Raw genomic sequence first — 12993 nt, forward strand, 5'->3', positions numbered from 1 at the left:
TCCTAATGGGAGGAGAGCACCGCCATCTTGGTGAGGTCAAGTTATTGCTGCAGTGCATGCATGTAAACACATTTTTTGCAAAATGCCAGCTCATTTTGCGGGTTTCAACTGCCAAAATCGGAGAAATGAGTTCATGAAGGAGGAAGGCATAAAATTTCACAGGCAAGTACTATAATTTTTTTTCTTTTAATCCTGCAGGGGCTTTATTAATAGTACACATGTGGACATGCATGATGCTGCAGGCAATTCTCAACATGCTGCGTGATGCATGTATAATTTTCTGTCGACAAAAATGCAAACTTTATTGTGTTAAACCTATATACAGTATACTAGGACTAGGCTATTATAGTAATATAATTTATTTATTTATACATTTCTGACTCAGTGACTGAACTTTTCTTGCAGGTTTCCAATGGATTCAGACTTAAGAAAAAAGTGGGCCAAAAAGAGCTAACCCAGATGGATCATTGTGGTTACCAACAACCAATGCAGTCTGTTTATGTTCAAAAAATTTTGTGGAAACACATTTTGATAAGACTGGCCAGACTGTTGTGTTACACTGTCTGTGTTACACCAAATTGATCACTCACATGAATTAGTAGGGTAAATCTATTGTTTTTGTTTTTTTAAGAGTAAATCTGTTGGTGACTTTTGGACTTTAATTTTACTTATTGATTTTACTATTGATTTTTTATTATTATTGATTCATTATTATTATTGTTATTATTAACTTATATATTGCTAATATTTATTATCATTATTGACTTATTTATATATTGTTATACATTATTATTATTGACTCATTTATATATTGCTATTATTTACTATTATTATTGACTTATTTATATATTATTATTGACTTACAATTGGGCTTTTTTAAATAATTCAAATTACATGTCAAAGAGGTCTAAAACTTCTAAATGTTAAATTATTTTTAAAAATTCTTTGTAATCATTTTTTTAATTTGTAAGAAGTCCTGCAGATATGCATTTTTCATTAAAGTTTGAGCTTTTAAGGCTGACTGTTTCTCTTATTTAACAGCAACAAATGATGTATATATACACAAATTATATACATATATTTCTATATATGTATAAATATGAAGATATATAAATATATATAAATGATATAAAAGCTACTTAGATGCCACCAAAAGCTATAGACATCATTGTCATGTGGGCACAGACGACCTCACCAAGAAGGCGTTGCGCTCCACCACTGTTGGTCAGGCTTCCCAAGCGGGCGTGTCTCTTTAGCGATATAACTCATTGGCCGTGTAGACCAGATCCAAAAAAAAATAAAAAATAAAAAAAATAAAAATAAAGTGTAAACCAGATCCTGAAAAAATCCCACTTAATGGTTGGAAAAATACACTTTGTGTTTGTGACCATCAAGACATTTCTTTGTAATGCAACTGTTAAATATTTACATTTGGCTTATTAATTAATTAATTAATTAATTGATTGGTTACCATGGCGCCGCGTGTGTGGCAGCTTATCTGGGCAGCTCTACCTTTTTGTGTTCCTTACTTTGCGTTTTTTAATATTTTCTTCCACCTTATTTGTGTTTTTTGTATTTTTCAACAACTATTACGAAGTTCTGCGACAAAGGACGGGAACATTATTACTTTTGCTTTTTGTTTTTTTTATTTTTTCTCAACTCAAGCTCGGGGGATCCGTTAGGATGCAGCTCCATTGTTTACACTCGAGATCAGTTGTTAGCTCTTAACCGAGCTGAGATTCTCCTCGCGGGAAAGCCAGATGTTCCAGCTGAAATACGGAGGAAACGACGAGGCTGCAGAGCTGGAGTTAAACGCCGGGAGAGAAGACGGAGGTACAAGCACGACGCTGAAGTTGGCTTCCGATTCACAGCTTCCGATTCGCAAGGGCACTAAAAGAACATTCCGCTGTATTTTTTGCACTAAGATCACCTAAAACCGGGTCCTGTTCAAAAACCGCTGGACCTGGACTGCTCAAACCTGGATTAAATTATGCATTAGATACTACAAAACACATTAAACACAGTTTCTGATTTGTGAAACCTTCCTCTGATTTGTGAAAATGTGAAATAGTGAGAAAAAGGCGATAAAAAAAACCTGAGTCCACTTCAGACAGGTCCTGTGCAAAAACAGCTGGACCTGGATTGCTCAAACCTGGATTAAATTATAATTTAGATAGTAAAGAACACATTAAACACAGTTTCGGATTTGTGAAACCTTCCTCTGATTTGTGAAAATGTGAAATAGGTTGATTTTTATTGCATTTTACGCACTGAGTCCACCTTAGACCAGGTCCTGTGCAAAAACCGCTGTACCTGGACTGCTCAAACCTGGATTAAATTATAATTTAGATAGTAAAGAACACAATAAACACAGTTTCTGGTTTGTGAAAACTTCCTCTGATTTGTGAAAATGTGAAATAGGTTGATTTTTATTGCATTTTACGCACTGAGTGCACCTTAGACCAGGTCCTGTGCAAAAACCGCTGTACCTGGACTGCTCAAACCTGGATTAAATTATAATTTAGATAGTAAAGAACACAATAAACACAGTTTCGGATTTGTGAAACTTTCCTCTGATTTGTGAAAATGTGAAATAGGTTGATTTTTATTGCATTTTACGCACCGAGTCCACCTTAGACCAGGTCCTGTGCAAAAACCGCTGTACCTGGACTGCTCAAACCTGGATTAAATTATAATTTAGATAGCAAAGAACACAATAAACACAGTTTCTGGTTTGTGAAAACTTCCTCTGATTTGTGAAAATGTGAAATAGGTTGATTTTTATCGCATTTTACGCACTGAGTCCACCTTAGACCAGGTCTTGTGCAAAAACCGCTGGACCTGAACTGCTCAAACCTGGATGCAATTATGCATTAGATAGTAAAGAACACATTAAACACAGTTTCGGATTTGTAAAACCTTCCTCTGATTCGTGAAATAGGTTCATTTTATCGCATTTTACGCACTGAGTCCACCTCTGACCAGGTCCTGTTCATGAAATTTGGGTGGAATTGTATTTTTTTATTCCTTAACATTTTTATTTTTTATACTGGATTTTACTATTGTATGTGTTCACACAGGTACGAGCCGGTGGCCCTAACCTGGGTGCGCAAAATCACTTTGTTGCATTCCACATACTTGGCCCAGACAAAAGCTGGCACTTTTACGATGGACTTTAGGAATCCAAGAAGGCTAGATGAGGCGACATCAAAATCTCAAAATACAAAATAAACTGAGAAACAGATGTCAGATTGGATACATAGTTATGGTCACGGTTAGCATGTATCTCTGACATAAGTTTAGTTTTTTTGTTCAATATTTCTTGGTTTGTTTTCTTATTTACGTTAAAGTTCCTGTTTTGGTGTTTTGCTGTAAGTTGTCCTTCCCTTGTCCCTATTGTCCTTAAAGTGCATAAAATGCGATAAAAATATATTATTTCACACAGCAGTTTTTGAACAGGACCTGGTCTAAGGTGGACTCAGTGCGTAAAATGCGATAAAAATCAACCTATTTCACATTTTCACAAATCAGAAGTTTTCACAAACCAGAAACTGTGTTTATTGTGTTCTTTACTATCTAAATTATAATTTAATCCAGGTTTGAGCAGTCCAGGTACAGCGGTTTTTGAACAGGACCTGGTCTAAGGTGGACTCAGTGCGTAAAATGCGATAAAATGAACCTATTTCACATTTTCACAAATCAGAGGAAGGTTTCACAAATCCGAAACTGTGTTTTATGTGTTCTTTACTATCTAAATTATAATTTAATCCAGGTTTGAGCAGTCCAGGTCCAGCGGTTTTTTAACAGGACCCGGTTTTAGGTGATCTTAGTGCAAAAAATACAGCGGAATGTTCCTTTAGTGCCCTTGCGAATCGGAAGCTGTGAATCGGAAGCCAACTTCAGCGTCGTGGTACAAGCCATATTTACCATCCATTACTATGGGAAACGTCCGCGCTCTCTCTAACAAGCTGGACGGCCTAACACAACAGCGCTCATGCGTCTGCAGCGGGTGTACCGGGAGAGCAGCCTGCTGTGTTTCACCGAGACGTGGCTCCACCAGGAAATGACAAACTCCGTGGTCTCAGTTAACGGATTCACGCTGGTGCGGGCGGACCGGAGCGCGGCGCAGAGCGGAAAGAAGAAAGGCGGTGGTCTGGCGGTGTTCGTGAATGACAGATGGTGTAACCCGAACCACATCACTGTGAAAGAGCAGCACTGCAGCAAGGACATTGAACTGGTGGCAGTCAGCGTTCGGCCGTACTACCTCCCACGGGAGTTCTCCCATGTGCTGGTGGTGACTGTATACATCCCTCCGTCGGCTGACGCTGCTGTCGCTTGTGAGCGCGTGCACAGCACCGTGTCCCAGCTGCAGACACAACACCCACAGGCCCTGATCCTCATTTCTGGGGACTTTAACCATGCCTGCACCCCCCTCCCCGCCACCCTGTCCAACTTCACCCAGTATGTGAACTGTCATTCAAGGGACAAGAAAACTCTGGACCTTTTATATGCTAACGTCAAGAATGCATATACTTCTGCCCCCCTCCCCCGTTTAGGACGCTCTGATCACAACCTGGTCCATCTCTCCTCTGCTTACACTCCAGTGGTGAAACAGCAGAAACCACAGATTAAAACGGTGAAGATCTGGACTGAGGAGGTAACAGGGCGAGTAAGGGACTGTTTTAGCACCACAGACTGGGACGTTCTCTGCAGTCCACACGGGGAGGACATTGACAGTCTTACTGACTATCACGGACCATGTCAATTTCTGTGTGGAAAACACAGTGCAAACAAAATCAGTGCAGTGTTTTTCCAACAATAAGCCCTGGGTCACTCCTAAGCTGAAGACCCTCCTAAATGAGAAGAAGAGGGCTTTTCTCTCTGGGGACAAGGAGGAGCTACGCAGAGTACAGAGCAGGGGTCGGGAACCTATGGCTCGCGAGCCATATATGGCTCTTTTGATGGTCACATGTGGCTCGCAGACAAATCTTTAATTATAGTTTTTTTTTTTTCATTAGACCAGTCCTTCTCGGGCGCTGGGCGATGCCAGAGGCGCGCAGTAGTAGCAGTGCTTAGAGAGAGAAATCTGCGCCAGCGCTATCAGTTTACTATTATCTATTATTTCACAGAGTTTGTACCAGCTGGAAACCTGTGAATTGACGTGCCTAAAACTGCGCGCTCCCGTCTCTGAGAAAGAGCGCGCAGATGCGGGGACGGGATGTGTGAGGGAGAAAGCAGAGGGTGGGGGTGGGGGGACAGCAGGTGAATCGCGCAGGGATTATAAAAACGTAAAACCCGCTGCCCGTCACTCACTGCAGCGTGTGAGTGTGTGTTTGGCTCCCCGTCTGCATGTGAGCAGTCTTTCTCACATCTACAGAACATTCAGACCTACGATGACGTTTAAAGTCTCAACGCCTGCATGAAGCAGAAACTCACCACGTATCAACCAGACTAGACCATCAGCAAAACTACCACGAGAAATACTCATCATTTATTAGCAACAGAATAACAATGTTATTAAAAAGAATCCACAGACTTATTCTACTTTAAAAATGTTGAAATTAAATCAAATGCACATATTCATTTGTATATTTAGTTTTAAACAAATTGTCGCGGACTGAGTTGGATGGCTGTTGGGCAGCGTTAAAAGTTCTGGAGTTCATTGAACGCGTCAAGCAGAGATCTGATTGGCTCTCAGTTCTGTCGCTCAGCCTGTTGTTAGGTAGTTTGGACCAATGGGGTTCAGCTATGGGCCGAATAAGGGAAATGGGAGGGGCTGCAGCGGTAGCAGGGGAATATAAAGTTGGGAGAAGCGCTCTCTCTCGTCTCTGTGGGAGAGATTGAGGAGTTGCTGAATTAATTGTGCGGCGTTTGTTGCGGTCTGCAATAACAAGAATAAAGAACCCTAAAAGAGGTTAAGTCTCCGTGCCTCAGTGTGGGAAAGGGACACTACATTATTGTATGGCTCTTTCGAAATTACATTTCAAAATATGTGGCATTTATGGCTCTCTTGGCCAAAAAGGTTCCCGACCCCTGGTACAGAGGGACCTGAAATACAGCATCAGGAAATGCAAGGACTGCTACAGGAAGAAACTGGAGCAGCGCCTGGAACAGAACAACATCCGTGATGTATGGAGAGGTCTGAAACACATCTTAGGACATGCTGAGGCTGGAAATGATCGCCAGGTCACAGGTGACCAAGCCTGGGCAAATGAACTGAACCTGTTTTTTAACATATTTGATTCTGCCCAGCCCCCAGTCTCCACCCACACGGCCCCCTCTTCACACCTTTCCAGCTCAGGCGTCTCCTCCCAGCTCCAGCTGTTACCATCTCAGCACCAAGCAGTCCACTCTCCCCTTCTTCCAACAGAAGCAAAGGGACCCCCCCCCCCCCCCCCCCCCCCGACTCATAGCACCAGACCAGCCACCGCCCACCCACCCTCCAACCCCCCTCTGCCTCACCCTGAATCAGGTTAGGATGGAGTTAAGGAGAACAAAGGCCAGGAAGGCAACAGGCCCTGACAACATCACCTCCAGGCTCCTCAGGGAGTGTGCAGACCAGCTCTGTGTGGTGATGCTGTTCATATTTAATATGAGCCTCAGACTGGAGAAGGTACCAGTCCTCTGGAGGACTTCCTGCCTGGTTCCGGTTCCAAAAACCTCGTCCTACGGAACCGAACCACTTCAGACCTGTCGCCTTGACTTCCCACCTGATGAAGGCTATGGAGAGGATCATCCTCAGCCATCTCCGCACTCAGGTGAGCTCAGCACTGGACCCGCTGCAGTTTGCATATCGACCAGGCATCGGGGTGGATGACGCCATCATCTACCTGCAGCATCGGGCCCTGTCGCACCTGGAGTCCCCTGGGAGCACTGTGAGAGTCATGTTTTTTGATTTCTCCAGTGCTTTCAACACAATTCAGCCATCACTGCTGAGGAGGAAGCTGGAGGTTGCAGGTGTGGACCAACATCTCACTGCTTGGACCATCAGCTACCTCACAGACAGGCTACAGTTTGTGAGGCTGCGTGACTGTGTCTGATGTGGTGGTCTGCAGCACGGGGGCACCTCAAGGGACTGTGCTCTCCCCATTCCTGTTTACCCTGTACACATCAGACTTCATCTACGACTCCCACCACTGTCATCTACAGAAGTTCTCAGATGACAGTGCCATTGTGGGCTGTGTATCAGGGGGGGATGAGCAGGAGTACAGGGGGGTCATCTCTGACTTTGTTGGCTGGTGTGAAGTTAACCACCTGCTGCTTAACACCAGCAAGACAAAGGAGCTGATCCTTTGTAATGGTCAGGAGGTCCTCACCATTACAGTCACCGGTGAACATCCAGGGTTCAGAAATTGAGGTCGTGGGCACATTTAAATATCTGGGTGTTCACCTGAACAACAGACTGGACTGGTCCAACAACACGGATGCTCTGTACAGGGGGGGTCAGAGTCGCCTTCACCTGCTGAGGAGACTGAGGTCGTTTGGCGTGTGCAGACAGCTGCTGAGGACCTTTTACGACACCGTGATGTCCTCAGTGGTCGTTTAGTTGTGTGCTGGGCGCGGGGCAGTGCAGGCAGAGACTTGAAGAGGCTTAACAAGCTGGTTAGGAAGGCCGGCTCTGTCCTGGGCTGCACACTTGAGTCCATCGAGGAGGTGGCAGACAGCAGGATGTTAGCTAAGCAGACATCCTTCATGGATAACCCCTCCCACCCCCTGCACCAAACTGTAGAGGCGCTGACCAGCTCCTTCAGCACAAGACTGTTGCACCCTCAGTGTAAGAAGGAGCGCTACCGCAGGTCATTCCTCCCCACAGCCATCAGACTGTACAACACTGTTACAGTGACACTCCACGGTCCCAGGGTGTTCATTCAATCATTTATTTATTTTCTTTTGTTGTAGTTGTTGTTTTTCAATTTTAAATTGTTTTTTATTCCTGAACAGTTTGTTTTTGGTGTGAACGTCATTAGTTATTTCTGTATTTTGAAAAAAAATTTGTTTTTTTGTTTTACAGTTTACATGTTTTGCAGACCGCATGTTTTTTACACTTTTGCAGCTGTATTTATTTAATATTTATTTCTTTAATTTAATAAGAATCTCATTTTTGATAATTTTTCATAATAATTTTAGTAATATTTTTAATTATTTAATATAAATGTCATTTGTGATGTCCTTTATTGATCTTATATTATATAGATTATTTCTGAATGTCGCGTTGCTACCACAGAGAAATGAAATTTCCCCATTGTGGGATTAATAAAGTCATCTATCTATCCATCCATCTATCTATAACAGGGTTAGATTCTTCTACAAATTACTTTTTACTTTTGCCAACAGCACATCCAAGTTCCTTTCAAAATAAAGCAACTCTGTGTCAATTAAGATCATCCTGCTGCAAAAGATTTTCTTGAATTTTGATGTTTAATGATTCATATCATAATTTGAGGTTGACAATCCAAATCATAGTCCATTTTGGTTAAATGATGGTAAATAACAAGTATTCCTTTGTTTAGTATCCACATATCGTTTTAGTATACATTTTTATAATTATATTATATTTTTTAAATTATATTTAAATTATATTTTTATAAACATGTAAAGACCCAGAGTTTGGACAGAGCTGCGGGTGGCCGGCCTCCCCCTCTTTGTGCCAGTTGCTGGACCACATTGTATGTCAATCAACGGTGGGCTGGTGACTGGTGGCATAGAGGGGGCGGGGTCTACCTGTGTGTGTGTGTGTGTGTGCGCGCTCTCGCGTGTTCGATGAACGTTCTCCCTCTGATTAAGAAGAAGCTGGCTGTGCCTTTCGGTTCGTGCGGTAACCGTTCTGTCATAGGGGATTAATAAAGAGCCGTTTGACAACCGCCCGACTAAGAAGCTTCTTTGCAGCCATTACAAAATATTTATTAAAAAAGTCAGCGAGAGTTCGGGTCGGGCTTCTTACGTTCAACGTAATGATTGTCATTTAGTGCCGACCGTGTCGGGTTCTGACTCGGGCTCGGGCTTAAGATTTTACCTCTAACTCAAAGATTCCAATTCAAATTCCTTGGATTTTTTCAAGATAATCTAGTGTAAATCAAATGTGTACAAACAAACTAGTAAATAAAAATGTCCAAAGAACCCAAAGGGAACATAATTAGAACATTTTAGCACACAGTATGGTCACGTCTTTGCCAAATTCAAAACAATTCCACATACTGGACCGGAATGATGGACTGATCAGTTTTTGCTGCATCATGTGTGCTTTCCACTGTGATGCACTTGGTCGTTTTTAACTTAACTTTTAAACTGTGAAGAAGAAGAAAAATCAAAACGAAAAGCAAAAAACAAATGCAAAAATCAAAAATATCAATTTTATTTTGGAAAACCCCAGACAACTTTTACTTAGGATAATAGTGTTTTATCCTGTATAGTTTCTGTGGAAAGTCACCATCATCACTGATCAGACTCAAGCCTTCAGGGTCCAAACATCAATATACCCAAATGAAACCCCCTTTACTTCTTTTCAATGATCAAGTTGATAAAAAAAATACAGCAATCCTAAGAAAAATTCAATGAATTTGAAAGCTAAACTTGGAATTTGTTTAAAATCATAATCCACATTTCTGGTGATACACTAAAATGTCCCCTATTTTTATAATGATTTTCTCAAATGTGCTCTGTAATCGTACTTTCTCCTCTTTTACATTTTTATTTTTTGAGATATTAAGTTTAGTTAATAAAGTTTCTTTAAAAAAAACATGACATCAGCCTGGATTCACAAATCTGTGATCAGAAAGCAACCATAACGACAAACCGACACGGCCAGAACAGAACCCGAGGGGCAAAAAGCTGCACACGTTTTACCTTTGCAGAGCGTCATTTTCCCCCATCCAACACAAAGAAAAGGACATGTCAAAGCAGCGGCCTGTGGATAAAAAAAGGGTCATTTTTCTACAAAAGAAGCAGGTTCACTTTTAAATTCACAAACGTGGTTTTCACCCACCGAAAGAATGAGGCACCAGAATGAAAAAGACCAACGAATACTCCAAGGAGTTCCTGGAACAAACAAAAATGAGGCATAAATGGGAGATAAACGTTTGAGAATCTGGTAAATATTCTTTTATCTTACATTTCGAAAATTCACGTGATTCAAACTTTTCTGTTTCCCTACGTGAAGGCCAGGTCGGGACGGACAGGCCGCTAATAAGCGGCAGGTGTGCTTCTGACTGCGTCACCTGAGCAGGTGTTCTCGAAAGTCGCGTCTTTTATTTTATAATTTTCAGCTTAAAAGAAGTCTAGTTATAATTTATACATGTAACACACCTTAAAGTATTTGTTTAATGATTTTACAAAACCTAACAGTCAGCTCACCACAGTCCAAAAGGTTTGCTCATTTCAAAACTCAATATCACGACAAGAGTGTCAAATAATATACATTTGGTTTTCATTAATAGTAAAATAGGTTTGATATAAAATGTAATGTTGATTTTGTCAAAACATTGTTGAGCTACAGCTTCACAACTTAAAGAGGACTTGTGTTCTTTAATTAAGAAAGACATTTTTACATTTATTTAAAAAGAAATTATTTCCCTTAATTTTTTGTTAATTAGGGCAATTACAAGAACAAAGCTGTGTTTTTTTTTTTATCAAAGACTTTAGATTTTATCTCTTCATTTAATCTTCTTTCTCTTTCGGCTTTTCCCATCAGGGGTCACCACAGCGAACAAGTCGCATGGTAAACTTGGCAATGTTTTACACCGGATGCCCTTCCTGACGCAACCCTCTCAAAGCAACCGGGCTTGGGACCGGCACAGAGGTAGAGAAGGGAATAGGGAGCAGCCCGGATTCAAACCCTGGTTTCACGGACGGAAGGTGCCGCAAACCAGCACGAGCTAAACCGGCTCCCTATCTCTTCATTTAATGCATATCATAAAATGATCTTAATTTTTGTAATTTTTAATATTTTTAAAGTATTCTTTCACATACTTTACCTAAATTGATGGAGCTTTGATGCTTTTATATGTAGCTCCTTCAAAAAAAATGTTTTGAACAATTTAAAAAAAAAAACGGGGGTATTCCAGAAAGCAGGTTATGCTAGCTCCCACGGTAAGTTTGAGGCTAAGGAAGTTGATAACCTCAGATTTCGATTCCAGAAATGGAGGTATGTTTCAGGGTATGTCAAGTTGCCATGGCAACTCATGCTCTGAACATAACCTGGTCTGGAGCAGGTTTAGTTGAAGGTTAGTTTGTTTTCAGAGAGGTGAAGCAGCATGCCGTGTCCATTTGAAGATGATTTAGTGCAGGGGTCGGGAACCTTTTTAGCCGAGAGAGCCATAAACGCCACATATTTTTAAATGTAATTTCGAAAGAGCCATACAATAATGTAGTGTCCTTTTCCCACACTGAGGCACAGAGATTTAACCTCTTTTAAGGTTCTTTATTCTGGTTACTGTAGACCGCAGCAAACGCCGTACAATAAATTCAGCAACTCCTCAATCTCTCCCGCCGAGACGAGAGCGCTTCTCCAAAATTTATATTCCCTCACAGCCATCCCATTCCCCTTTTTCGGCCCATAGCTGAAACCCATTGGTCCTAACTCCCCAACGACAGGCTGAGCGACAGAACTGAGGGCCAATCAGATCTCTGCATGATGCGTTCAATGAACTCCGGAATTTATAATGCGACCCAACAGCCACCCAGTTAAACTCAGTCCACTACAATATGTTTACAACTAAAAATATAAGTCAGTGTCTGCATTTGATGTAATTTAAACACTTTTAAAGTACAATAAGTCTGTGGATTCTTTTTAATAACATTTTTATGCTGTTGCTAATAAATGATTATTGAGTATTTTTTAGCATGAATGTGACTTCTGGTGCTGATGGTCTTGTCCGGTCGATACGTGGTGAGTTTCAGCTTCATCAGGCGTTGAGACTTCCATCCGTTAAACGTGATCGTAGGTTGGTCTGAATGTTCTTTAGATGTGAGAAAGACTGCTCACATGCATACGTGGAGCCAAACACACTCTCACGCTGCAGCGAGTGATGGGTTGTGTGTTTTAAGTTATGACAATGTGCCCACTACCCCACCCCCCCCTTCTTCCTCACACATCCCGTCCCTGCAACTGCGGGCTCTTTCTCAGAGACAGGAGCGCGCAGTTGCAGGCACGGCAATTCACAGGTTTCCGGCTGGTACTAATAGATAATAGTAACCTGATAGTGCTGGCGCAGATTTTATTTCACCAAGCACCGATTCTACTGCGCGCCCCTCTGGCATTGCATCGCACCTGAGAAGGACTGGTCTAATGAAAAAAAGACTTTATAATTAAAGATTTGTCTGCGAGCCAGATGTGACCATCAAAAGAGCCAAATATGGCTTGCGAGCCATAGGTTCCCGACCCCTGATTTAGTGGATGAAGCTCAGATAACACTTTTTCCACCGTTAGAGGGTGATAAGACCACATATGGATGTTGGAAAAATAAACTTTTTTACTTTGATCTAACTGGAATATTTGCTTCAGTGAAGATAAATCTTTTTTTTGTTAAGTCAGCTTAAAAATAATTATTTTACTTTCATTCAAATTAATTCAATTATACTTAATTGAATGTGACTTTGGTATAACTTTGGTGCTGCTGTTAGACTCGGCAGCGCAAGCAATTGTGGAATACCATTCCCTTGCCTGTCTGGATGGATTTGGGTTTAAGTGTGGGTTTTTGACCAAATGTGTTTAGTTGTTTAGCTGTTTTACAGTGTTTTGCCGAGTTATTTTGTCCTACTATGCTTAAGTCTCTGCACCATGAGTGAGAGGGAGGGAGAGGATGATGAATTTATATAGCACCCCTACCGTGAAGTGCTGTAATGACAATGATGGAAAACTCCTTAATGAATTCATGCACTCTGTGCATATTGTTTCATTCTTTTTATTGTTATACAAATGAGTATATCTGCCGGCTCAAACTTAGACATATGAGAGTTCGAGAATTATACTTAATTAAGATGGAAAAATATTAATTG

At 41.3% G+C, this 12993-nt stretch overlaps 2 protein-coding genes across 3 annotated transcripts in view; one reads left to right on the forward strand and one right to left on the reverse strand.

Moving 5' to 3' along the window:
• The window catches only part of LOC101168761, a 37601-nt gene extending 27383 nt beyond the window's left edge, over window positions 1–10218 (reverse strand). For both annotated transcript variants that reach the window (XM_011492581.3, XM_011492580.3), the window contains exons 1-3: window positions 10109–10218; window positions 9983–10035; window positions 9844–9904 (exon numbers count right to left, since the gene is read on the reverse strand). In XM_011492581.3, the coding sequence (XP_011490883.1) occupies window positions 9844–9904; window positions 9983–10035; window positions 10109–10110 (116 nt within the window). In that variant the 5' untranslated portion in view covers window positions 10111–10218. The remainder of the gene's footprint in view (window positions 1–9843; window positions 9905–9982; window positions 10036–10108) is intronic.
• Window positions 1116–4914, forward strand: LOC111946947. The gene is made up of 2 exons (XM_023952489.1): window positions 1116–1833; window positions 4007–4914. The coding sequence occupies exon 2, from the start codon at window positions 4064–4066 to the stop codon at window positions 4820–4822; it is 759 nt and encodes a 252-aa protein (XP_023808257.1). The 5' UTR covers window positions 1116–1833; window positions 4007–4063; the 3' UTR covers window positions 4823–4914.
• Window positions 10219–12993: the final 2775 nt, after the last annotated feature.

Source organism: Oryzias latipes, chromosome 23 (assembly GCF_002234675.1).
Source record: "Oryzias latipes chromosome 23, ASM223467v1".
In the NCBI taxonomy this organism is placed as follows: domain Eukaryota; kingdom Metazoa; phylum Chordata; class Actinopteri; order Beloniformes; family Adrianichthyidae; genus Oryzias; species Oryzias latipes.

Coding starts and splice junctions, on each gene's coding strand:
- LOC111946947 (XM_023952489.1), top strand. CDS start 4,064: ATGACAAACTCCGTGGTCTCAGTTAACGGATTCACGCTGGTGCGGGCG.